Raw genomic sequence first — 27,404 nt, forward strand, 5'->3', positions numbered from 1 at the left:
AGCAATTTTAGATAAGTGCATCTGCTTTAAGTGTGCAAGATTTAAATACCATTTTGCCTGCTAAATTGGGACTGTTCTTTCACTAACTTCATTTTTAAAATCTGAATATCAATAATTTGATTATGATAAAATAAACCTTATTTTAGATGTGAGAAAATATATGTCAAATTCCACTTTCAGAATATCCCTCAGAATGTTATACTTATTTTCGGTTATATTTCAGACAAACTTTACATGGAAAATACTAATGTACTTTGTGTTTTTCACACTATTCTGATTTTCTGCTTTTGTACTTTACATTTGGAATATTTTTCCTATGTACTTAATCCACAATTAAAAACTTTTACTTCCTACCTTCAACTTGCATTTTCTGAAATGTTTTCAAAATCAATAATATCCTAAAAATATAACTTAAAAAATGCAGCAAGAAAGTCCTTATTTTGTAGTAATAGAAGGGGTAAATAAGGACTAAAGTAAAGCTATTGACTTATGAACTCTTTACAAAGTCTCTTAAGATTATCTATGACAATTGAACACACTTTAAAATAAAAGAATATTAGATAAAACTTTTATTTTGATTGTGATTTACTTGTGTGTTCAAACTAAATGATTAGGTATAATTTACTGCTCGATCAAAATTAACAGAATATAATAAACTATATTTACAATTCAAATTGAAAAATCACTTTCTAAAGAAAAATTCTCTCCTTTGTAATTATCATAATTCTCGTATGGAGTATAGGCAAAGAATGAAGTGATGTACACACAGATAGTTATTAAAAGCAATAAGGGGAAATTTGAATAAAATGTACATAATTTTAAAACAAATATTAGGGTTATTTTCTCTGAAATGTTAGCTTGCAAATGAAAAGAATCAGCCCAAATCCACATATTATAATAGCTTTCCTCTTCAAAATTCTACTCTTCCATGTAGATACTTCTTCCACTAATGATATATAAGTTGGATCCTTTGTCCGTTCATTTTGCAGCTAATATTTAGAATGGAAAAAAAGAGTTAATATACAAAAAACTGAATATAAGACATCTTTTAAGATCTGAAAAATACTGGCCATATTAATTCACTTGATACAGAGGGAGGCCACTCAAGATTCTAATGAAGATTTATAGTGAACACATCTTGATATACAGTTCTTCAACATCATCCCATTAATGTAAATTATTAGTTTTACATTAGAAATAAATACTTTCATAGATTATCACATTTTAAACTGGTGTTTTTAAGTCCTGAGATAAAGTTTCTTTAATTATAACATAAATTTTGTGTTTTACCTGTAAGGAATAACAACTGATACCTATCTCTTTTCATATAAAGTATCAACTAATGTCTTAAAAAAGAGTGAACCATTCTTGTAACAAATCTACAATAGATGAAACTGAACATAAATTGGAAGAAAAGATGCTTATGCTAGAAATGAAATACTTTATTTAAATATAATTGCAGAAACACATGTCAACAAAAACTGAATTGGTCCTTTTACAAATAATGTGTGAAAGAAGCCTCACTCAGTGTGGAGGTGGGGAAATAGCGAGACAGGGAGGGAGGCAAAGAGGAATGAGGGCAGAAAGGAGAGAGAAAGGAAAGGAGAAATGGCTGCTGTGTGGGTCAGTAGGAAGAGAATGAGCAGAAAACAAAAGATCCTGAAGACAAAAAGAATCAGGCAGATTTAAAAAGCAATGTTTATTAGGAACATCCTGTGTGGAAGTGGTGATATAAATACTTTCAAATCACCAGAAGTAATAACTTCTAAATTCTACAGTGTAAATATTTAACTTAAAAAGTCTGCAAAATTAATTTTAAACTTATAGCCAAAAAACAAATTGCAATGCTAATCTCATAAAGACTGTCATCTTGGTGTAACTTCTAAAAGGCTTCACTCAGCAAGATTCCTTTTTGAGGGCTAGGGAGATATCTCAGACGGTAGAGTGCTTGCCTTGTAAGCACATGGCCCTGGGTTCAATCCCCAGCACAAAAAAAAAAAGATTCCTTTTTGACACTGATGCTTCATTTACTGAATTCTGAGACAGTTATTCCTTATTTTATCAAATTACTTAGAATGACCCTTTCTTACAGGAGCTGTCACTGTGCTGGTTTGAAAAAGAGTGATGTGGTGTTAAAGTCTAGCCTTGACCTCCCCCACCCTCTCTGTTACCTCTGTAGATTTACTGTGATAACTTATGTTTCCTTTTTTCTTTAAATCTTCTTCAGTTATTATTGGTAAACTTTGAAATATTATAAATTTAACAAGCATAATAATATATTCCAAACCTGGAAGTCATAACAATTCCTAAGTTAAATCCCATTATAATTACTACTTGAAAACTAATCAAAAGAAAAATTTCAATAGTTTGCTCAAAAATTAAGATTTTCCTGCCCAAAGAACTGTATCTGACAATATTATAAACTAATAAATGTGTTTTCAAGGCTAGTCCTTATACAGAAATCTATAAATTCTAGATATACAAGGTCACTGTAAAAGAAGGCCTTCTATGTAGCTAAAGAAAGATAAAAATTCTCTTGCCAGGTGCAGTGGTACACACCTATAATTCCAGCAGCTTGGAGGCTGAGGCAAGAGAATCAAGAGTTCAAAGCCAGCCTTAGCAATGGTGGGGCTCTAAGGAACTCAGTGAGGCCCTGTCTCTAAATAAAATACAAAATAGGGCTGGGGATGTTGTTCAGTGCTCCAGTGCCCCTGAGTCAATATCCAGTACCAAAAAAAGATGATAATTCTCTTTACAGATACACATTATCAAAATAAAAGTTATGATACCTGATTGCATTATCTATGTTTCAAAGTCAATAAGTCTCTAAATCAAAGCTTCTTAATTTCCTTCATTTCAGAATACTCTGGTTCTCTCCCCAATTTTATCTGAAGGGCTCCATATGCTTTCCCCACTTATCCATCCCATCTTTGTAACTTTGAATTGGAGAAACCAAATTAATAACCAACCTTGAGAAAAGTATGTCTTAGGGAATTCCCTACTTTTAGAGCTGATGCTTTTGGAAGAGGTTGTGGCTCAGTGGCAGAGTGCTCATTTGGCACACATGAGGTCCTGGGTTTGATCCTCAGTACCACATAAAAATAAATCAATAAAATAATGGTATTGTGTCTATCTAAAACTGAAAAAATATTTTTAAAAAGCTAATGCTTGCATCCCCCTGAAAAATATCACATCAAGTTAAAATAAATTCTTCTAGATAAGTTAGAGATAAATGGAGCAATAATTTTTGTCCTCAGTCAGGTCAGGCTCTATCTAGCTTATGCAGAAGAGAGGCCTGACATACAGTAGGCAGTCCTATGTTAGGTGTTAGTTTATTTTGAGGAAAATACCTTTTTTGATAAAATATTAGTGAACACATTGGATTACAGGATGAAGCTGTAAAATTTAATATATAACCTAATTTTCACATAATATACATCACAAAATCTTTATAGAAGTAAATTTTTTTTCATTAAATAGACATGAAGAACTCAGAAGTGAGTTCCTTAGATGCCTCTAAATGTTTTCCTCTACTCTCTTCTCCTTCAACAAAGGTTGAAGGAGTTTCAGCAGTTTAGATCTTGGTATGGCCAATTTTCTTTAAATCAACTGTCCATAAAACAAAATATACACTTCTATGTGAATACAAAAGCAGAACCAAAAAGCACCATACTCTTTAGAAAACACAAGTTAAATCACAAATTAATATAGAGTCTGGCAAATACAAGGAATATTTCATCCACAATTGTATATTAACAGAGGTATATTTCATTTTGGCCTTTTATAACTACATACCTACATATAAATAATGTATAAAAAGAAATTCCTATCTTTAACAATCTAATAATTTGACCTTCATTAATTTTTTAACTGGCTGAACATCATTTTCTGTTTTTGGTGCAGAGGATTGAACCAAGAGCCTTGTGCATGTACAAGGACTCTACAGCCCTAAGCTACCTACCTGGTTCCTGGCTGTGCACATTATAACAAACAAGTATACCATAATTTATCAAATTATTTTCCCAGTATATGACACTTATGGTACAAACAATTTTGGAATAAACTACTAATGAAGACAGAAATTATTTTGTCCTTGGCATATCTTGCAAGAATGTTTTTAAAGGTGTGCCACCAATTTCACTGAGAATATTAGCCTGGTGAACTCTAACTAGAAAGAGTATCACTGGGGTAACACCTTTTCCCTTGCTGACCAAAAACATGAAAAGAGCGTGCTTCTGTAGTATGCATTTCTTTAATGACCAGAAAAGCTTGTTTGCTGTATGAATTCCTCACTTTGGACACTGTCCTTTCTCGATTCTCTCCATGTTCCACTCACTGCTCTCATCAGAACTGCTCCATGTCTAGCATCTTTTGTTGTGAAACATTTTGCATAATTACCCTCCCCCCTTTTAATGTTAAACATATACCTTCTGAATTAAGTCTTTTAGTTTGCAAACTTCTTCACTCAGATCTTCAACATTACTAACAAGTTCTTCACAAACTGAAGTAAAATTCTGGGGAGAAGCCCATTCCAGGACTATATGTTAATATTTTCAAAAGTCAAATTTTAATTAATGGAAACAACTTTTTTCAACTTTATATACATAATGGTCACGCAAAATTTCCAAACACTAAATTATATAATTGAGAAGGTTTTTTTTCTTCAGGATAAATCCTGACACCAAAATAAGTCAGTAATTTTATATATATTGTAATTGTATATAAATAATTCAGTAGTTTTGTATAAACAGTTGAATCAGCTTGCTAAATGTATTTCCTAAATCTAGGTACATATAACATGGAAATTAATATATGAATAAATGATTCCCATATTAATATTACATAAGATCATAGGAAATCAAATCCATTTTAAAATTTTGATTACAACAAACAGCTAAAACAACTGTGAATAACTAAAAAATAAGTTTGTTTTTGCAGGTCACTTATTTTCTCACTAAAACTTCCATCACTAAAACAACTTTATATTGGTAATAGTTTTTTAATAACACTCAACACATGGTTCTGTTTCAACTTTCATTTGGGTCTCCTGTCACTATATTTTAAACAATTGAATCCCCTTTAAGAACAAATGGGAAGTTCATTACAGGGATTGGTTTAACTTTTGGTCTTATTCATTTTCCTTTGCTTGTGGGTAAGAACACAGTATTTTTCAATTAATTGGTATGCAAAGGAATAATATTAAATTAATTTACTTAATTTGATATTACATTGAACTGATATTTTACCATATCAGTACTTTTTACTGAATTATCATGAACTTATTTGGAGTATTCTTCAGCGTTCAGACTTTTTTCACTTAATAATTTTGGTAGAATACCTTATGAGGATTTACAGGTAATTCAGTAATGATATTCTGTACAGCTGTTATTAAATGGTCACACTGTTTAATTTCAGAAGAAAGTAGAGGAACTCATCATCACTAAAGAAAGGAAACAAATAAGTAGAAATCACTTAAGATCAATTTACTTCCTTCTACTAGGTTAGATACAAAATCAAGTTATAAAATTAATAGATCCTTTAAAAATGCTTATAGATAAAGTAATATGTATTAGGAACTGAATTAGGCCTTGAACTATATCAATTAAAAAAAGATGAAAAATAAGTTTTAAATCTTAAGGATCTCATATTTCAAGATGAATGTGGACACACATCTATAACATTGGTACCTGAAGGGACATATGAAGAAGAAAGATAAATGAACCAATATTTGAATATCTCCTGTATGAAGACACCACTAGTTTTTTATATATATTATTTCTTCCAATCCTCACCAACAACCACTAATGTTAAAACTAGTTTATAAGTGAGATCTATAATTGAGTTATTAAAGGATTTTAAACAAGAAAGCATAAAATCAGTCTTTTATAGAAGAAAGTTTATTAGAAGAGGGATGTGGCTTAGAGGAACACAAAAACAAAAGTAGAGAGAATCACTGGAGACTAATAGAAAGATGCATCGAAGAGATGATGAAGCTAAAACTAAGGATCCTACAGTCTCATTGGAAGGAGGAGGTTGAGTGATAGTTTAAGAAACTTCTAGGATAATAAATTCAAAAATCTCATGATAGATTTCAAGCAAAATAGGAATAATCTGGAACGATTCTGTTATTTGCTTTCCATTAAAATTGGTGCCAAGCAGAGAACTGAATTTGGGGAAGGGTGGCAAGGAGAATAGGGGATGGAGAGAAAACACCATGGCATAATAATTAAGAGCACAGACTCTTGCCTCAAGACTCAAGCTCAGTTTGGAATCAACTTCCACACTTCCACACTTACTAGCTTTATGATCCCACACAAGCCTAATCTTGAGCCAAATGTTTCTGTGTCTCTACAATGGTGACAACAGGACTTTCAGAAGGACTGCAGGAGACAATATAAAGCATTTTGTCTTCAAAACAGCTGACATTCAAGTAGACTTAATTATGGTAATGACTGTAATTATTATGAGAGGCAGGTGGCAAACACTAGTAAGCAGTAGATAATCCAGGTCTTACAAGGATATTTATTCTGAGGTCTACAGTCTCGTGAGTTTACATACAATTCAGAGGTTCAGTGAGTTCCATGGGAAAAAAATTACATTTTTATTTTCACTAACCTTTAACTGGAATTCAGCCTTTCCTGTGATCATAATAACAAATCACAAGAATAATTAGAAATGTCTGTGATTTGGTCAACATTAGAAATCAAAATTATGGTCATAAAGATCACAGAGAAAAAGGGCATGCTGTGAAGAGAGGGGAATTGATCAAGGTGGAACAAAAAAAGACATTAAAGGAAAAGTAGCTTCAGAAGTAGAAGAAAATAAGGAGTTAAAAGTTGCTATGAATTACAATACAGAAGATGATTTCAAGACAAAAAGTTTAAGCACATTAAATAAGGTAACTACTGATTTTGGCTAAGAAAAGATGCCATTGACTAGATTAGTTTCAGTAACACAAACTAATTTACAGTGAAAAGTACCAAGAAACACAACTCAATAATTAAGTAAACAAAGGATGTGAACAGCTAATTCAGAGAAAAAGAAACAAAAACTGAAATGATAATAAATATGGGAATACAAAATGCTATATTCTAGCAAAATGACAAGAATTAAGTAGATTATTAACATCAAGAGTTGACAAGTTCATGAGCTAACCTTAGTGGAGAAGGCTTTAATAGTATCTACTAAAATAAAAATGTACACAAAATCTACTACAGAACCAAATGATACTTTTAAATCCAAACAAATTCTTAGATGTAGAATTATTTCATTGTAAAGTTTCTTTTACACCATATCTTGGAGGATAGATTATCAAAAGCAAGCAAGGTCAGTAAAATTAATAGGAAACTTTAAGACCCCTTACAAGAAAGTATATAACATTTTAATTTAAGAAAAGTCTTATCTGTTAGCTTGAAAAAATTAGGTTGGAAATCTTGTTTATAAAATATAAACTTTATGAACATAATATGTGTATATATGTCACTGACAATGAAAAAGAACTTACAGTTGCTTTTGATAAGCAAATTGGTAATAAAAAATTATACTACTTAGGAAAAAAAAGTATTTATAAAAGCATTTTCAAAATACATGTAATTTTTTATTCCATTTCCTTTTTGATCTTTACTATAGAAAGGACAGAACTTAATGAATATAAGACATTATTGCTTCCCAAGAATAGCACTAATTAATTATATTTTTGTTTCCATGTGATATTTATATATACTTATAAATATTAGTTCTCTTTAAATATGCAAATTTTGTTTATTACCAATTAAAAATAACTACTCAACAAATAGTTCATTAATGTGAAATATATTTCATGAACTCAAGGAAATTATGATCCATTCAGAATTGCCACTGGAAATATCAAATGATATCAGTTATGTAATTCTAGTAGATGATTCACAGTATACATGTGGAATATTAATTTATCAGCTCTTATTCTAAAAACAGGAAGGGACTCAGTAAGGAATTCTGGTCAAATATGCAAATATTATTAGCAAAATCACAGTTTTAATCAATATAAAGAAAATATATACCTTTCTTTTGACATTATTTTCAGAGCCACTGAGTACAGACAGTCAAATCATACAAAACAAACTCTTCAGAGTACCATTTTTATCATATACATGTGAATGGTGCCTCCCCATCAAAACCACACATTATATAACCTACAGAACTTTGTATGACAGCCCTAATAATTTTGCAACTATTTATTCAAAATAAGCAAATATGACACAGGTATGGTTTTTTTAATCAAATTAGCTGTGTTTGTGTGTGTTTGTTTGTGTGTGTGTGTGTGTGTGTGTGTGTGTGTGTTTTAACTAAGCTAACTATAACCAGGCCCATCCTTGTCAGAAGATTATACCTTAGGTCCCGATAACATGAGGCTTGGTCATGTGACTTGCTTTGTCAAATAAAATATGATTGGAAGTCACTGTGTGACTTTTGAACACAAGCTTAAAAAGTCACCAACTGGCCTACTGTTTGTGCTGCTTGACTAGTGTATTTCTTTTTTTCCTTTGCCATAGAAAGAGCTTATCATAGACTGGGACTGTTCCTTTTGCCTGTTCTCATCTAACAATGTGGAGAGCTACCACAGCTGATCAATAATAGCAAAGAAATAAACTTCACTGTTAGAACTGACAGAGATTTAAAAATTATTTGTTATAACACAATGTAGCAGACTAATATAATACTCCATATTTAAAATTTAAGTCAAGCATTAAGATAAAACATAAAATCTATAATAAAAGCATTATATTTAGGTACTATGTAGTCATTGTAGAATATCTGAAAATAATTCAAGCATCAACAGTTTTACCACCCCAAAATAACTGGTATTAATAACTAAAATAATAAAAATATTCTACTGTAATATTTTCTTATGGTACACATTTTATTCCAGTATTTTTGTTATGAATGTACACAAATGACATTATACTTCACATGCTATTTTACATTGTACTTTTTATGCTTATCCTGAATATGTTTCCATGACACCAAGGTTCAAAATAATCTTGATGAAAAAAAATTATACTGATGTAATCTAATTCAACCATTTTATTGGATGTTACATATTTAGTTTTAATATTTTTATTTTTTCTAATTAATATACATGACAGTACAATGCATTTTGACATATCATAAATAAATGGAGTATAACTTCTCATTCTTCTGGTTGTATATGATGTAGAATTTTACTGGATGTGTAATCATGTATACAAATAGGGTCATAATGTCTAAAATTCATTCTATTATCCTTCCTAACCATGTACTACCTCCCCACCCTTCATTCCTTAGAATGTTTATAAACAGTAGAGGTGAATAATACATTACATGCAACATTTTGTATCTATGTAGATTTTTCTTTTTTGAGAAAGACCAGTTTCTCCATAATCATAACTGTGAGAAACTTGACACATTCTAGTAGATTTCAGGTCGCTCAGAGCTAAGAGAAAATATCTGGGCAGAAATTGATAAAAATTTCAGACATGAATGAAAATTCATTGTTTCTGTTCAAAATATCTCAAAGTTGCTGTGGAATGTCAACTTTTAATTCTACAAATCTACTAAAGTAGGAAAAATGTAAATGAAATAAGCATGTATATTCTTGGAATAGAAATTAATGTAAAAATTTTTACACATACAAGAAAAGCATCTTAAAGTAAATCAATAGCTAAATTGTTAAAGTTACTTTACCAAGAGATTATCATCAATCAATTTCTGCTGTTAGACTTAATGACAAATTTTTTCTTTTAAAAATGACATTGAACAAATGAGAGGTAGGTTTTCATAACAGCATGCAAAACAAGTCTTTGATTCAATAATAAGGTCAAATTCCTGGAATATATGTCTGCTAGTTTTATTTTTTTTTAATTCAGCAGTTTTAATAAGTGACACATTCTGCACATTCTTTAAGTCTATTAAATCCCACAAAGAAACTTCATACTGGCAACCATGACAGCATACAAATAATATCAAAAAATTTAATTTGCAAGTCAGTTTGTAGAACTTGGCATACTTCTTCACAGAAACAATAATAAAAAAATGTAAACAAAATGAACAAATATATTCAAAGTTCACTGATTTTATAGTCTTCTCAAATGATATTCTTCACAATGTATTTAAAAGAAGGGGAAATGCCTGTAAGGTAAACTTCATAATAAAGTCTTAAAGAAATCTGGTAATATACATTATTACTTGGAAGACTTCTCTAAATTTTAAAATGGTATGGAAATCCATTTGTTTATAATAGTTGCAATGTTAGCTTTAGAAAAGTTGCCCTAGTGATGATACTATTACATTTTCGAGTATTATATTTTATAGAATACTGCAATTCACTGTCTATTTATTCAATAAAATTTGTCTGTACAGTTATATCCCTGGCAATGAAGAATAACACTAACATATACATCAAGTTCTTCTGGTCATTCTGATGTGACCGGGTATGGAATCACTACTGTAAATCATGGTTACTAATTCCCCATATGTTTTCAAAGACCATATGTAGAAACCACATATCCACTGACATTTCTGGTACTTTAACTTTAAATATACAATCCTCATTTATATCATTATTTCTGCGGAGAAAATAAAAATGGAATATGTTGAAATAAAAAACAGTACTTGGCAGTGGAAAAATTTTACTATTTTAAAGAATCAAATGAAATTCTTCAAATACATTTAAGAGATGAGGAAATGTCATAATAATTATGTTTCTAAGTTTTTATTGGTTCTAATTATTTGTATATGACAGTAGAATGCACTTATACATTTTGATAGCTCATACATAAATGGAGTGTAATTTCTCATCTTTTTGATTATACATATTGTAGGATCACATCAGCCATGTAGTCATATATGTACATTAGGTAATAATGTCTGTTTCACTCTATATCCTTCCTACCTCCATACCTCTTCCACTCCCCCTCCGTTTAATAACCTCTACATAATATACAGAAAATTAATTCTTCCCTATCACCCCCAACATTGGGAATTAGCATCTGCATATCAGAGAAAATTTTTTGTCTTCAGTTTTTTGGGTTTGGCTTATTTTGTTAGCATGATATTCTCTAACTCCATCCATTTACCAGCAAATGCCAGATTTTCATTCTTCTTTATAGCCAAGTAATATTCCATTCTATGTATGTTGGTTCCATACTTTAGCTATGGTGAACTGAGATGCTATAAATACTGATGTGACTGTGTCACTGTAGTACGTTGATTTTTCAGTCCTTTGGGTATAAACCAAGAAGTGGAATAATTGAGTCAAATGATGGTCCCATTCCAAGTTTCTGAGGAATCTCTATACTGCTTTCCATAGTGGTTGCACAATTTTGCATTCTCTAACTGCAATGTATGAGTATATCTTTTTCCTCACATCCTCAGCACTTATTCTTGATAAATGCCATTCTGAATTAAGTGAAATGAAATCTTAGAGGAGTTTTGATTTTCATTAATCTAACTGCTAGAGATTTTCAACATTTTTTCATATGTCTGTTGATCGACTGTTATATCTTCTTCTGTGAAGTGTCTGTTCAGTTTCTTAGGCCATTTATTGATTGGGTTATTTGTTTTTTTAGTGTTAAGTTTTTAAAAATTCTCTGTACATCCTAGAGATTAATGCTTTATCTGAGGTACATGTGATAGATTTTCTCCCACTCTGTAGGCTCTCTCTTCACATTTATTGATTATTTTCCTGAGAAGAATCTTTTAAGTTTGAGTTCATCCCATGTATTGATTCTTGATTTAGCTTCTTGTACTTTAGGAGTCTTGTTAAGGAAGTCAGATCCAGGCTGTCATGATGAAGATTTGGGTCTAATTTTTTCTCCTAGTAGGTATAGGGTCTAGACTTGATTCTAGAGCCTAAGCCTGTGATCCACTTTGAGTTGAGTTTCATGCCTGGTGTGAGATAATTTCATTTTGTTACATGTGACTTTCCAGTTTTCCAGCACCATTGTTGAATAGCCTATCTTTTCTTCAGTGAATGTTTTTTGCACCTTTGTCTAGTAGGAGATGCCTGTATTTATGTGGGTATTTTTCTCTTCTATTCTGTATCATTTACATTTCTGTTTTGAGGCCAATACCATGCTGATTTTATTACTACAGCTCTGTAGTGTAGTTTGAGGTCTGGTATTGTGATGCCTCCTGCTTCGTTTTTTTGCTAAGGATTTCTTTGGATATTCTGGGTCTCTTATTTTTTCAAATGAATAACATGATTGCCTTTTCTAGTGCTATGAAGACTGTCATGTGAATTTTAATAGAAAATGCATTAAATGTGTATAACATTTTTGGTACTATGGTCATTTTGACAATATTAATTCTGACTGTCCAGGAGCATGGGGGATCTTTCCATCTTCTAAGGGTGTCTTCAAATTCTTTCTTTAGTGTTCCATAGTTTTTATTGTAGAGATCTTTCAACTCTTGTTAGATTGATTCCCAAGTATTTTTTTTGAGATGATTGTGAATATTAGAAAAAATACTACCCTGGTATTGAAGGTAAGATTAGAGGACTCTGAGAAGGCAGAAAAATGAGACTCTTTATAGGGAACTCATAGGACTTTATTTAGGTTTGTGGTAGGGACAGAGGGTTCTGGGGATTGAACTCGGTCTTTCTACAAGCTAGGCAAGCACTCTACAGTGGAGTTATATAGTATATCCCCAGTTTTTTTTTTTTTTTAATTTTAGTTTAGGTCATGGTCTCACAAAGTTACCTACACTGTCACACAACCTGTTATCCACCTATCTTAGTCTCCCAGCAGCTGGAATTTACAGATTTGTATAATCATGCCTAGCTATTGACAGACACTTTTAAGTGTTCTAGAGGTAAAAATCTGTATTTTTCCTCTGCACAGACATTATTCCTAAATTTGGTATCTATAATAATGGTTATTATTTATTTTTTTGGTACTGATGATTGAATCCAGGGTAGTTCTACTACTGAGCTACATCCCAAGACCTTTCTATTTTGAGACAGGGTCTCCCTAACTTGCTTAGTGCCTCACCAAATTTAGGAGGTTAGCCTCAAATTTGTGTTCTTCCTGCATTAGCCTATGGGTCACCAGGATAATAATGGTTACTTTTTGAGTCAAATGAAACCAAAAGGGAGAAGGGAATGAGAATTTTCTAATTATTAAAAGAACAAACAGGAAAAAATGAGTTAGAAGAGGCATACATAATTAAAAGACTCTGTTACCATGTACAATGAGAAGCAGAAAATGAGGGAAAACATAGTTGGTAAGAAAACTCAAATAGTGAAGAAAGATATGATTAAAAAGAAAATCTCTAAAAAAAAACTCATAGTTTAATTATCAGGTAGTATTGCTAAGTAGGAGAAGCTCACAATTACTTGGTAGAAGAAAAACAATTTTTATGGGTAATTCAGGATCCCAAAATCAAGGTGTTTTACTATAGAAAATGTCTACATACAAAATTTTTTTCACAAAAATTACTAAATATACAATCATAATTTAAAGCAAAAGAAGTCTTAGGGGTTTTCTTTTTTTAAAAAGTTTTTCTACTTAGTTATATCTAACAGTAGAATGCATTTATGTATTTTGATACATCATACATAAATTAAGTATAATTTCTCATTTATCTGATTATAAATATTGTAGGATCATGTGATATATATATATGCATACATACGTGATGGATTTCTATTCTATGCTAAATCCTTCCATAAGCAAATACCCTCCAGAAGTAAGTATTATGTACAATGAAATTATTACCTTATTTATTCTTGATCTATTAATTTGTTCTAACAGTGCTGGCTTTTCATGGTTAGGCATGTGACACTGTGAAGATAAAATTAGCAATCCACTAGAACTTTGGTGATACTTCAGGTGCATTTAGTTATATCTAACACATCCTGTAGTAATACAATTAATTTTGAAATTTTCATTTATTCCTACTAAATATGATCTTATTAAGTCTGGGGGAATTTGCTTCAACCTGCCAACAGACCATAGAAGAATCTGTTAACAATGTCAATTGACAGAAAAAGCATTGATAAAATTAACAAACATTCATGATTAAAAATTTTAGAACAATATGAACAGAACTGAATATTCTGTCTCATAATAGTCTCTACAAAAATTCCTATATAGCTAAAATCATGGTTGGTAATAAAAATAATGGAGTGATTTTCCCTTAAGAATTAGAAGAAGACAAGAATGCCATTATTCACCTCTCTCATTCAGCAAAATACTGAAAGTTCTGTCCACTGTAATAAAGCAAGTAAAAGAAATAAAAGGCACAAAGATTGGAAAGAAAGAAATTATCAGATTTCTCTGCAGATCACACTATTTCTATAGAAAATATAAAAGAACCTAGAAAAAAACCCTCCTAGATCTAGTGAGTTTGGCAAATTTGAAATATTCACAATCAGAGGATAGAAATAAATTGCATGTAGAAACAAATAAAAAAGTCAATACCACTAAGAATGCTCTAAAGATAATGAAAGGCTTAAGTTCTGTATATAGTGAGATGTATGCAATAAAAATTACAAAATGGTGATTAAAAGAAAACCTTGAACTTGTAGCGATATCTATGTTCATGGATTTACTAGACTTAACATAGTTAAGAGGTCAATTTTGCATAGGATTAGTGCTATTAATATAAAAATCTCAGTTAAGTTTTTGTAGACATACAATAGCTTACTTTAAAATATATATGAAAAGAAAAATGATCCAGGATAGCCAAGACAATTTTGGGAAAGAATAAAATGATAGGAATAATTTTTCCTGATATTAAGTCTGTCCGTATACAGTTAGATTAATCATGACAGTAAGGTAAAAAGTGAACATTGCTAACTGGAAAATCTGAAATCTGGATCAAATTTCTGAGCACTTTGGATTTTGGATTAGAGAAGCTCAACAGGTAGCATCTATGCAAATATTCCGAAATCCATAAACACTTCAAAATATCTGTAATATTTCTGATCCCAAGCATTTCAGATAAGGGTAGATAGTCAATGTATACTTACAGAGGAACAGACACCTGAAGAACCTGGAATAGAGAACCCAGAAGACTCTACACAAATATGTCCAATTAACTTTTAACAAATAATGAAAACCAATTCTGCAGAAGGAATAACCTTTTTAACAAACAGTGCTAAAACAACTGGACATCCAGAGCCCCCAAATGAACTTCAGCCTGTACCATACAGTCACAAAAATGAACTGAAAATGTACCATGGACTTAAAAAAACATTAAGAATCTAATTTTTTAAAACTTGACACTAGAAGTAGGATCTATAAGAGGGAAATACTAGCCCTGAAGATTAAAAGTTTTGATCTATGCAAGACCCCATTAAGATGAAAATTAAAATTACAGACTAAAAAAATTAGCACAAATCCAACAAAAGACTTGAATTTAGACAACTTCCCAATATCAATGTTAAAAATCAATACATACAAAATAAAATGGGCAAGAGACAGAGACATTTCACCAGAAAAGATACACAGATAGCAAATAAGACATGAAAAGATATTCAACAAATTTATCCTTTAGGTAAATGCAAATAAAATCACAATGATCCATCACTACGCACTTGTAGAAATGGCTAAAAATAATTAGTGCTTAAACAAAATGCTGATGAGTATGCAGAGAAACTCGATCACTAATATATAGTTGGATGAACATAAGACAATACTGACATTTTGGAAAAAAGGGGACTACTTAATAAAAACAAAACAACTAAAGTATAGCTCCCATGCAACCTTTAAAATGCTCTCCTGAACATTTTTACTGAGAGAAATGAAAACTTACTTTAGAAAAGAATCTAATTCACAGCAGTTAATTTGTAATAATCAGATTTTAAAATCTACTTAAATGTCTGTCAATGGGTAAATGATTAAAATATGGTTAAAACATACCATGGAATACTACTCATCCACAAAAAGGAATAAAGTATTGTACTGATACATGCAACTACATTGACTGAACTTAACAATGATTGCAAAGTCAATTTCTAGAAGATATTTACTGCATGATTCTATTTATATAACATTCATGAAATAATATTATAAGGATGAAGAACAAATTACCATTTGCTAGGGATTAAAATGGGGAAAGGGATGAGTATGGCTATAATGGGGTTGGATGAGCAAGCCAGTGGTACATGAATATTAAATTGTTGAGAGTGGTTAAATGAAACTATACATGATATAATTACATAGACTTAAATATACACACACAAATGCATGCATAACTGTTAAAATACAAATAGATTGTCAGGTTTGGATATTATACTATAGTTATGTAAGATAGGAACACTGGGTCAAACTGCATGAAGGATGCATGGGACCTCCCTTTTTATCTCTGAAATATCATGTGAATCTACAATTATTTTAAAATATAAAGTAAAAAAAACATTCACTTCTCTATAAGTTATTAATAAAATGAAATAGACTAGATTATTAGTAATCAGGGCTTAACAACTTTGTATTACTGGAAATAAAATTTATATCTTGATAACAAAATATCTCACATAATAAAGACTGAAAATATAGCTAAGAGAATGTGACAAATGCTTTCTTATTAACTTAAGAGAAGATATTACTACTCTAATTTTTTTCTGTTTGACATCTAAAATAATTTAAAGAGTGTAAGAACTATACTTGGAAAAGTATGGTCTCTCTTATATAGTCTGATTTAACAAGATGCAATAAAAAATAAGGCATTAATGTTTCAACATGAGTTAAGATGGTGCACTGGTTTGCTTCTTAGTAAAATAACTATAAAAATTTACTTTACAAAGGGTATTCGATTTCTGAACAGAGAATATTTCAAAATCTCTTTCCTTGAGAAAATAATGTTATAAAATCAAATGACACAGACATTATCAAAATTAAACTAAACAAGAATAGTTGATTCTACATAATGTTAATATAAATTGATAAGTTAACTTTACCTCACTTTCAACTTTGCCACTTCAGGTAACTCTCCAAAATTTATCTCTTCTACCTCCAGTTCTTTAACAGCAGCCAGAATTTTCTGCTGATCTACTGGTAATCCCAAACTAAGTAGAAACAATTTTAAGGTGTAGTTAAGATAATTATACTGGAATAATTTAATCTTCAAAATCATTAAAGAGATTTTCTGCTGAAATCTGCATCTTGAAAAACAGACATATTAGAAAATAATGTAATAAAATATATGCTTTGCTTATAAGTGTGACTCATGAAGCTATTTACACTATTAAAATATTTTTGCAATATATAATAGTTGTGATAGAATCTCAAACCCAATTACTAGATTTTAATACATAATAGTCAAAACAACAGAGTACAAGTTGATACAGTATGCTTTTTTCAATTTTTGTAATAATCAAAATTAGTGATTCTAATATAATTTCAGTTTTCAATCAAAATTAGTGGTTATAATAATTTCAAGTTTCTAATGTATTCAGGTAACAAAGTTCACTGCTTTTTTACACAGTCTTTTTATCAAAATATCTCTAATATTTCTACATTTGTTAATAATATTAGATGTCAAAATCATGACTTTTTATTTTTTTCTTTTTAGATATACATGAAAGTAGACTATATTTTGACATATTGTACATACATGGAGCATAATTTATCCTAATTAGGATCCCATCCTTGTGGTTCTATATGATTTGGATTCCATTAGTTGTATATTCATATGTGAACAAAATAATATCTTGATAGTTTTGAGAAAATAACAATAGTGGTACTATTTCTAAGACACATACCTATATCCACATACATTTAAAAAAACACCTTTTATTTCTAAGAAGTCTGTTCTGCAAATCTATTTCACATTTAGAAATGAAGTACTGGTTTTAACGGCGATATCATGAACACCTAAAGGCATTAAGGTGTTCATGATATAAAACCACAACTTTATGTTTTTAAATGTTTTTAAAGTAACTTAATACTATAATCAGACTTTTCAGTTTTTCATAATCATATTTAAGCATGAACGTAATAAAATATCAATCAGTTTGTAACCCTAGGATTACTGAAATAGAAAATAAAAGGAGGTCCAATTTAAAAAAATTAGTACAGCTAGAGTTTTTGAAAATGATACTAACCTTTACAAATTCATATTTTTTCAGGGTCAAAAGGTGTCTTAAAGTTATATCCCTTTCCTGTAGAAAATGTAAAAAAAAAAACCTATTACCTTTCAATATAAATAGTACAAAGGGAAATAGTTAAGTGTACATAAGATAGTGAACTGTTTAACAACTTCCAACTTTCCAGAGGGGATAGAGTTGTAGATAGAGAACTACATTACTGGATAGATAATATATACTAACCTCAAAAAGTATAAATAAAGCTAGATTTCCAGATTCAAATAACATAATTACTTTCAAATTACTTTACAATTTTGCTTACATGACATGAAAATATTTCTATAAAATCAAATAGAAATTATATTTATGCTGATTGTTCCAAATAGAAAAATACTTTCAAAATTTTGAAATAGTTTCAAAATTGTACAATAAAACCCAACTCTAGTTGGGCATGGTGGCATATACCTCTAATCCCAGCGGTTCAGGACATTGAGGCAGGAAGAGTTCAAAGCCAACCTAAGCAAAAGTGAGTTGCTAAGCAACTCAGTGAGACCCTGTCTCTAAATAGTGATGGGGATGTGGCTCAGTGGTTGAGTGTCCCTGAGTTCAATCCCTGGTGCCACCACAAAAAAACCCAACTCTAAAACACCTGAACCAAATGTGCATACTCCTAAGGGGGATCTGTTTTAAGTACTAATGTATTGCTTCAGTATCCTCATAATTCTCATCTACTCAAATCCACAATGTATGCTTAAAGTACCTAGGTAATGCTTGGCATATGGAACTAATTTAATATTCAAGACAACCTTACATTTGGTATTATTTTCTTTAAAAGGAAAAAAACATTTAAGTAACATATTCTGGTCAAAAATCAGAGGAAGAATCTTATGTTTGTTTGGTTTAAAATCATGCTTCTTTACAAGAATTCAATTCTTGTATATACAAGAATATACAATTCTATATACAATTCTATATAAAAATCTATATACAATTCTTGAATATACAAGAATATACAATTCTATATAGTGCACCACGATCAAGTGGGTTTTATCCCAGGGATGCAAGGTTGGTTCAACATTCGGAAATCAATAAATGTCATTCACCATATCAACAGACTTAAAATTAAGAATCACATGATTATTTCAATAGATGCAGAAAAAGCATTTGATAAAATACAGCATCCCTTCATGCTCAAAACACTAGAAAAAATTGGGGTAGTGGGAACATTCCTAAACATTATAAAGGCAATCTACGCTAAGCCCATGGCTAATATCATTCTAAATGGTGAAAAACTGAAAGCGTTCCCCCTAAAAACTGGAACAAGGCAGGGATGCCCTCTTTCACCAATTCTATTCAACATCGTCCTTGAGACTCTAGCCAGAGCAATCAGACAAACCAAAGAAATTAAAGGGATACGAATAGGAAAAGAAGAACTCAAACTATCCCTGTTCGCTGATGACATGATTATATATTTAGAGGAACCTGGAAATTCCACCAGAAAACTTTTAGAACTCATAAGTGAATTCAGTAAAGTAGCAGGTTACAAGATCAATGCTCATAAATCCAATGCATTTTTATACATAAGTGATGAATCTTCAGAAAGAGAAATTAGGAAAACTACCCCATTCACAATAGCATCGAAAAAAATAAAATACTTGGGAATCAATCTCACAAAAGAGGTGAAAGACCTCTACAATGAGAACTACAGAACACTAAAGAAAGAAATTCAAGAAAACCTTAGAAGATGGAAAGATCTCCCATGTTCCTGGATAGGCAGAATTAATATCGTCAAAATGGCTATACTATCTAAAGTGCTATACAGATTCAATGCAATTCCAATTAAAATCCCAATGATGTCCCTTGCAGAAATAGAGCAAGCAATTATGAAATTCATCTGGAAGAATAAAAAACATAGAATAGCTAAAGCAATCCTCAGTAGCAAGAGCGAAGCAGGGGGTATTGCAATACCAGATCTTCAACTCTACTACAAAGCAATAGTAACAAAAGCGGCATGGTATTGGTACCAAAATAGACAGGTAGATCAATGGTACAGAATAGAGGACATGGACACAAACCCAAATAAATACAATTTTCTCATACTAGACAAAGGTTCCAACAATATGCAATGGAGAAAAGATAGCCTCTTCAACAAATGGTGCTGGGAAAACTGGAAAACCATATGCAATAGAATGAAATTAAACCCCTATCTTTCACCCTACACAAAACTCAACTCAAAATGGATCAAGGACCTCGGAATCAGACCAGAGACCCTGCATCTTATAGAAGAAAAAGTAGGTCCAAATCTTCAACTTGTTGGCTTAGGATCAGACTTCCTTAACAGGACTCCCATAGCACAAGAAATAAAAGCAAGAATCAACAACTGGGATAGATTCAAACTTAAAAGCTTTCTCTCAGCAAAGGAAACTATCAGAAATGTGAAGAGAGAGCCTACAGAGTGGGAGAATATCTTTGCCAACCATACCTCAGATAGAGCGCTAATTTCCAGAATCTATAAAGAACTCAAAAAACTCTACATGAAGAATACAAATAATCCAATCAACAAATGGGCTAAGGAAATGAACAGGCACTTCACAGAAGAAGATGTACAAGTAATCAACAGATATATGAAAAAAATTCAACATCCCTAGTAATAAGGGAAATGCAAATCAAAACTACCCTAAGATTTCATCTCACCCCAATTAGAATGGCGATTATCAAGAACACAAGCAACAATAGGTGTTGGCGAGGATGTGGTGAAAAAGGAACACTCATACATTGCTGGTGGGGTTGCAAATTAGTGCAGCCACTCTGGAAAGCAGTGTGGAGATTCCTCAGAAAGCTTGGAATGGAAACACCATTTGACCCAGCTATCCCACTCCTTGGCCTATACCCAAAGGACTTAAAATCAGCATACTACAGAGATACAGCCACATCAATGTTCATTGCTGCTCAATTCACCATAGCCAGATTGTGGAACCAACCTAGATGCCCTTCAGTTGATGAATGGATAAAGAAACTGTGGCATATTTATACAATGGAATATTACTCCGCAATGAAGAATGATAAAATTATGGCATTTCTAGGCAAATGGTCGAAATTGGAGAATATCATGCTAAGTGAGATAAGCCAATCTCAAAAAACTAAAGGACGAATGATCTCGCTGATAAGCGGATGAGGACATATAATGGGGGGTGGGAGGGACTAGCATTAGGTTTAGGGTTAGGTTTAGAGTTAGGCTAAGGAGAGCGGTAAGAATGAAGGAAAGAAGGACTGTGTAGAGGGAAAAGAGGGGTGGGAGGGTTGGGAGGGGTGGGGGGGAGGGGAAAAATAAAATAAACATCATTACCCTATGTAAATGTAAAAAAATAAAAAATAAAAAAAATTAAAAAAAAGTAAAAAAAAAAGAAAAATTGGGGGGTTACTAGGTAATTGAATGAAGGTAACTCCACCACTGAGTCTCATCCCAGTCCTAGTTTGTGTTTTATTTAAAGACAAGGTCTCACTGAGTTGCTTAGTACCTTGCCATTGCTGAGGCTGACTTTGAAGTGATCCTCCTGCCTCAGACTACTGAGCTGCTGGGATTACAGATGCGTACCACCCAGTCTAGCTAAAGAAATTTTAAACTAATGCTTAAAAATGTTTTCAGAGAATAATGAGTTATAAAGTGATACCAAAATTTTAACAAGTTCTAGAAATTAATAAAATAACTCAAATTATTGATTCAATTGGTGAACTTAATAACAAATTAGGTGTGAGTTACAAAACTAAATGCATTATTCAAAACTGTTCTAACTGAATAATATGTATTTCATGTATTTAAGTTATACACAATTTTGAAAACTATTACAGAATTTTCTCAGTACCATTTCAGAAAGATTTCTAATTAATTTAAGTACAGGAAATTCAACAGCTTCCTCTTAATTAATTTTAATTTTTCTAATTGTTCTATTTACTGGCTTTTAGTAAAAATGGAACCAAATGATTTGAATCAAGTAATTCATTTTCACTGTAAAATCTACAAACTTCTTTTGTTCCAAATACAAGTAAATCCTTTTCTTTTATTTTCCCCATTTTATCTACAAACTAAGACCTTGTCTTTTGAACTTTCTCCACAGAATGAGTAGCTTCCATGCTACTTTTACATATCAGAACTGAAACTTCAGTCCCTAGTTTAGAGATTGACTACTAAGATTGCTATTACTTTCACTTTATGAGAAAAGACTATGGGTCTCATTTTAGTTTAAAAATGTTAGTGTTCAATGTCTTTTGCAACAAGTAAGTATGTGGCCATGCAGCTATCATGAAAACTACAAGCTGTATGGCAAACTCTTCACTTGTGCTATTTTTCTTGAAAGGTTACTTTTCTCAGCAGAAGAGCTGCTCAACAGAAGGGAATATCAACAGAATGAAAGGAAACTCATCTAAAGATGAGTTTGTCTCCTTGAAATCTGAATAGTGGTTCCCTAATGCATCTTTTGGCACATTTTACATGAAACTTAGGAATAATATAATTTGTCTATATAATTCCCCCAATTTCACTGTATTCTTGAGCCCTGAGATTTTTTTTCCCCTTTCACATTGATGTATGTTATCCCTACCCCACTCTATATTCACTTAATGCTATCCTCATAAAATATGCAGGTTAAAAATCACTATTTGCCATGAGGTATTTTCTTTTCAGGACTATGAATAAAACACAATTCAGTAACTGTATTGTTTCAAGCTTTGAACATTAAAGAAGACAAAGTAGCTGAAAGTTTATTTCTGAAGTTATTTCTCATATCTGTTAATTAATCAGACTGATTTCTTTAATGATGCTGTAAAATTATGTATTTTATTTGATTACATACCAGTCTAAATCTTGTGCTGCTTCAAATTCACTAGTTTTTATTGGCTTTTCAGCTTTAAAATTGCCTTACAGTATGATTGCTTTATAGATTTTATCATTAGATACTAATCATGTTATTTTAATTCAAATGAAATCTGTTTCCAGATATATCCTATGTATCTGAAAGATGCCATATACTTCTTGAGAGGAAAAATAGTCTAATACCTATGTTAATGGCTTGCTTAACTTCACATTCAGATTTAGAAGATGGTAAGTGAGTGAGACGGTAAAGACTTGACTACCTATAATATCTTGGAGAAGTAGTAAAAGAAATTTTAAAAACTGAGGTACATCAATTAAAACTAATTTTCCATTGAACCCAGAGAGGCACGTCTTATCTTATGCTACTTCAAAATATATAAATCAAAATCACAACACATCTGGAAGTGTAATTCAGTTAGTGTCCTGAAGTACATGCCCCGATTTTAAGGTGTAACTGGATTCAAAAGTTACACCTCATTAGGGATATCATAAATGACAGAATTAAAATTCCTGTGAATTGATGGGCTAACAATATGTAGATAGAATTTTTTTCGGTTATTTTTAATCTTTATTTGTTTAAATATTGATTGTCTACCGTATAAGTCTTGGCCTTTTTCATACTAAATCGGGATTTCTCAACTTCATCATTTTGGGTTTCCTATTCTTTAGAGGACTGTCCCACACACTATAGAAGATTAAACAGCCCCTTTGGCCTAATCCACTAAATGCTAATAATGTCTTAAAGGTGTGACAATCAAAAATCCTTTTAGAAGTTGCCAAATGGTCCCTGGGCAGCAGAACAGACCACCCTTGAAATTATTCCAGTTAGAACAAAATCATTTTCATCTGGAAATTGTCTAAAGACATATGAAGTATTCATTTTTATTGTTATAGATATTTTAACAGATGCAAGATACATTTGTTGTTTTCTATATATAATTAATTGCTAAAGTCTTAGACAAATAGAAACCTTCGAATATGTTCTCATAATATTTGTGTAAAACTTGTTACACAGAGAAAGTACTTAATAGGTTTTACTTCTATAGTTTGATCATCATATTCTTTTGAGTGTATTCACAGAAAATCTTTGTTTGATGTACTCTTTTCCTTTTCTGTCCAAATGTCTATAATATTCCTCTTAAAAGTAAAAGTTGAAAGGTCAATTTCTCTTGGTACATATATATAATTGGAACTAGGAACTTATGACCTAATTTCATCCATCAAGTATTTGGCCAAGTAAACAAACATTGTTTATGATTTTTAAAAATTCATATTATGAAGTGTTTAGCAGGATGACAAAAGTATCTTCAACATGTTGAACCAACAGTAAGACTCTTACCTACAAGTTACATTTGGATCAGCGTTTCTTGAAAGCAGCAGCTCTACACACTTCAAGATCTGTTCTTCAGAGCCACAAGCAGAACACGCAGTCATCAAAACAGTCTGCTTAGCTACAATAACCAAGCAAGAAAAAATCCTTGTATTTTAGAAAGTATATCTATGTTGGGGTCTTTAGCCCCCTTGCTCTTCTCAACCAGCAAGCAGCAAGGGAAGGGGGCACTCCCCAACAAGGCCAGACCGGGAAAGGTAGTGCCAACTGACCACCTGCACCCAGCCCTCAGAGGACAATCAGACCCCTCAGGGAGACCAGTCACAGCAGGAACTCGTTTACTGAGGAAGTCACACAGCTTTTATGTAGGGTGAAGGCTAGCAAGCCTGAGCTGATCACGTTCACGGAACTGTTGTTAACCAATCCCTAATGGTGGTCCAATTTATCGTCATTAACTTTTGAAACTGCCTTTGAGGCCTTGATCTTGCTCACTCTCCAGGGAGTAAGGAGTCAGCCTGAGTTAGTTAACATGTCATTATTCCAAACATATCTAATTGACTTCCTTACCTTTAAAATATTGTATATATGTTTTGCACTCTAGAATTCTACAAAATCTCCTGAAATATCACTCATAAGATTAAGTCTCCAAAACATGAGATCAGGGATGGATCCCTTTCCTCTTCATATTGTATGTAAAATGCACTTCTTAACTTACTTCCCTTATTTCCTTTCCTCAAGACAATGAAGTGGTGAAGCACATGACTCTGCTACATTGCCTGAATACGAACAGTTTTTGGTAGATTAAAATTTTCCTTGTTCAACTTATGATTGGAAAATGAGCTGTACTCTATGCTTTCACTTCTGTACTTCTCACCCATCTGACAGCACTTGAAATCTATCTTATATCCTCCCTAATGAAACTGATACAATGGCCACATTCATTGTTTCCTTTTCAGTCCTGTTCTACTTAATCTCTCTAAACTCACCCTGTTCCTGGAAACTATTCTTCCCTTAGTTCATATGGTATCAATGGGGAAGAGGGTAGACAGAAAAAAAGCAAAAGCAATTTCTCAATTAAGAATCCAGATATTCAAAAGGTCACTATAGCCATAGTTTATATTAGTGATTCACTACAGAGCATAAAATTCTACTCCCAGCTCTGTGACTAAAAAACTGAGTTCAGTGATATCATAATATCTCATTAGATCTAAATTATAAGTATGAAATTAATACCTACCCTCTTTACCTGACTTGTGCTATCAAAGACACATAAAAACATTTATGTGTACATTCTAAGAAAAATATGAAGTGTTTTAAAACTGTAAGTATTTCTCCAATTACAAGGAGAAGCAGAAAAAGTAGTTTTTGAGCAGAATATTTTCTATCCTTTCAAAAATGCCATTCTTAAATAAAGATTTCATTGAATGACATTCTTAACAAAATGAAAAACCTTCTTAAATGTGAAACTAAGAGAAATTTTTGAAAATATTAAAAAAACAGGGAGGGTATTACAAGTTCCTAATGTACATACAAAAAAAGAAATGTGAAAGTTAACTATAAAATAACACCTATATCTTAATCATGAAGTGAATTCAACTACCTATTAAAAACAAGTTAAACCAGGTACACATGTGTATAATCCCAGTGACTTGCAGGTTGAGACAAGAGGATCTCAAGTTTGAGGCCAGCCTTGGAACCTAGGTGACACTCTGTCACAAAATAAAACAATATAAAGGATCGAGGATGTAGCTTAGTGGTAGAGCACTCTGGCTTTAATTGCCAGGACTACAAAAAAAAAGTGATTTGCTAAATCAATATAACAAACTGGATTTGAAAATATATACTTTTGTTCTTTAAGAACATTCAAAGTACTATTGAGTGGAAATCATTTACTAATAAAAACAGAAATAAACATATTAAATAAACTTCTTTTGAAACACTTTGTGTGATATAATTCAAAGTTGAGTTTACAATTTCAGACTTTTGATTTTTTTCAACGTATTTATTCTTTAAAAATTGCCAAATCTACTATAGAAGTTACAAGCACATAACTATATGCTATAAAGAAAACATATCTAGAATCTACCTTTGTGCAAGGAGTTTTTTTAATTAGGCTTCTAATTTGATTGTGCAGATTATTTATACAATTCAACTAATAGGTTATTTTCCAAACTGCTTTAACTTTTTTCTCCTTGCCTTACTGCTGTTTGAGTTTAAAAGAATCACAGCAGACATAACCAGTTAAGTTTTCTCAAACATCTTACCCTTATCAAAGCTTGCATTAGCACCTCTGTCCAAAAGGAGCCGAACCATCTCTACACTGGCAACGCTAGCAGCATACATCAGAGGGGTCCATCCATATCGAAAGTTGGAATGCACACTAATGCCTGTCAACATAAAAACAAGCTTTAAAAAGTCCCACCATCAAAAACAAAACAACAACAACAATAAAAACACTCACAATACTGTGTGTAACATATATACGCATAGAGACATACAAAATATAGTTTATTCTATAAGAGGTTTCTTTGGTAATAATGGTCTTAGAAAAATAGTAATATTGTGACTGATGAACTTGCTAACTTAAGTTTCACTATATGTGCTATGTTCTTAGACTTGATCTGACTTTGTCAATATAAATATAAAATAGTTTATAATAGGATTTTCTATGCCACTTCCTTCTCTTAGGGGAGTTGGGATAGAATTCAGAGAGGGAATATGTCTTTTAAATTAGAGTATTCACTTGAGCCATATCTAAGATTGCAAATACCACATATTTCCCTAAGATATCCTAACTTTCTCTTCAACACAAAACTTACCCATGGGTGACCAGATAAAACATGAAGCTAAAAAGATAGGTTTAGGTTAGATTATGAAAGCCCTGTTATGAAATATAAACTATACTTTGTGATCCAGGGATTAACATCATTTTATCTGTATTATAAAGACAACACAGATATATCACTGCTGAGAATGGGGCAGGATGCAGGGAGTCCAATTTATGAACATCAAACTAAGGGCAGGGAAAAGACAGAGAGAGAGAGAGAGAGAGAGAGAGAGAGAGAGAGAGAGAGAGAGAGAGAGAAGGAGAGGGAGAGAAAGGAGGATGGGAGGGAGAGAAGGTGGCAGAGGAAGACAGGGCATGAGCAGGGTGGGGC

The 27,404-nt window shown here is 31.8% G+C and overlaps 1 protein-coding gene across 1 annotated transcript in view; it reads right to left on the reverse strand.

Moving 5' to 3' along the window:
* Positions 1-836: 836 nt before the first annotated feature.
* Positions 837-27,404, reverse strand: part of LOC124973080 (ankyrin repeat, SAM and basic leucine zipper domain-containing protein 1-like) — a 29,510-nt gene continuing 2,942 nt past the window's right edge. Inside the window, 9 exon segments of the mRNA XM_047537257.1 lie at positions 837-989; positions 4,428-4,514; positions 5,339-5,409; positions 5,412-5,440; positions 16,919-17,012; positions 18,037-18,121; positions 22,407-22,423; positions 24,260-24,367; positions 26,511-26,633. Of these exon segments, the coding sequence (XP_047393213.1) occupies positions 837-989; positions 4,428-4,514; positions 5,339-5,409; positions 5,412-5,440; positions 16,919-17,012; positions 18,037-18,121; positions 22,407-22,423; positions 24,260-24,367; positions 26,511-26,633 (767 nt within the window).

Source organism: Sciurus carolinensis (assembly GCF_902686445.1).
Source record: "Sciurus carolinensis chromosome 14 unlocalized genomic scaffold, mSciCar1.2 SUPER_4_x, whole genome shotgun sequence".
Classification (NCBI taxonomy): Eukaryota; Metazoa; Chordata; class Mammalia; order Rodentia; family Sciuridae; genus Sciurus; species Sciurus carolinensis.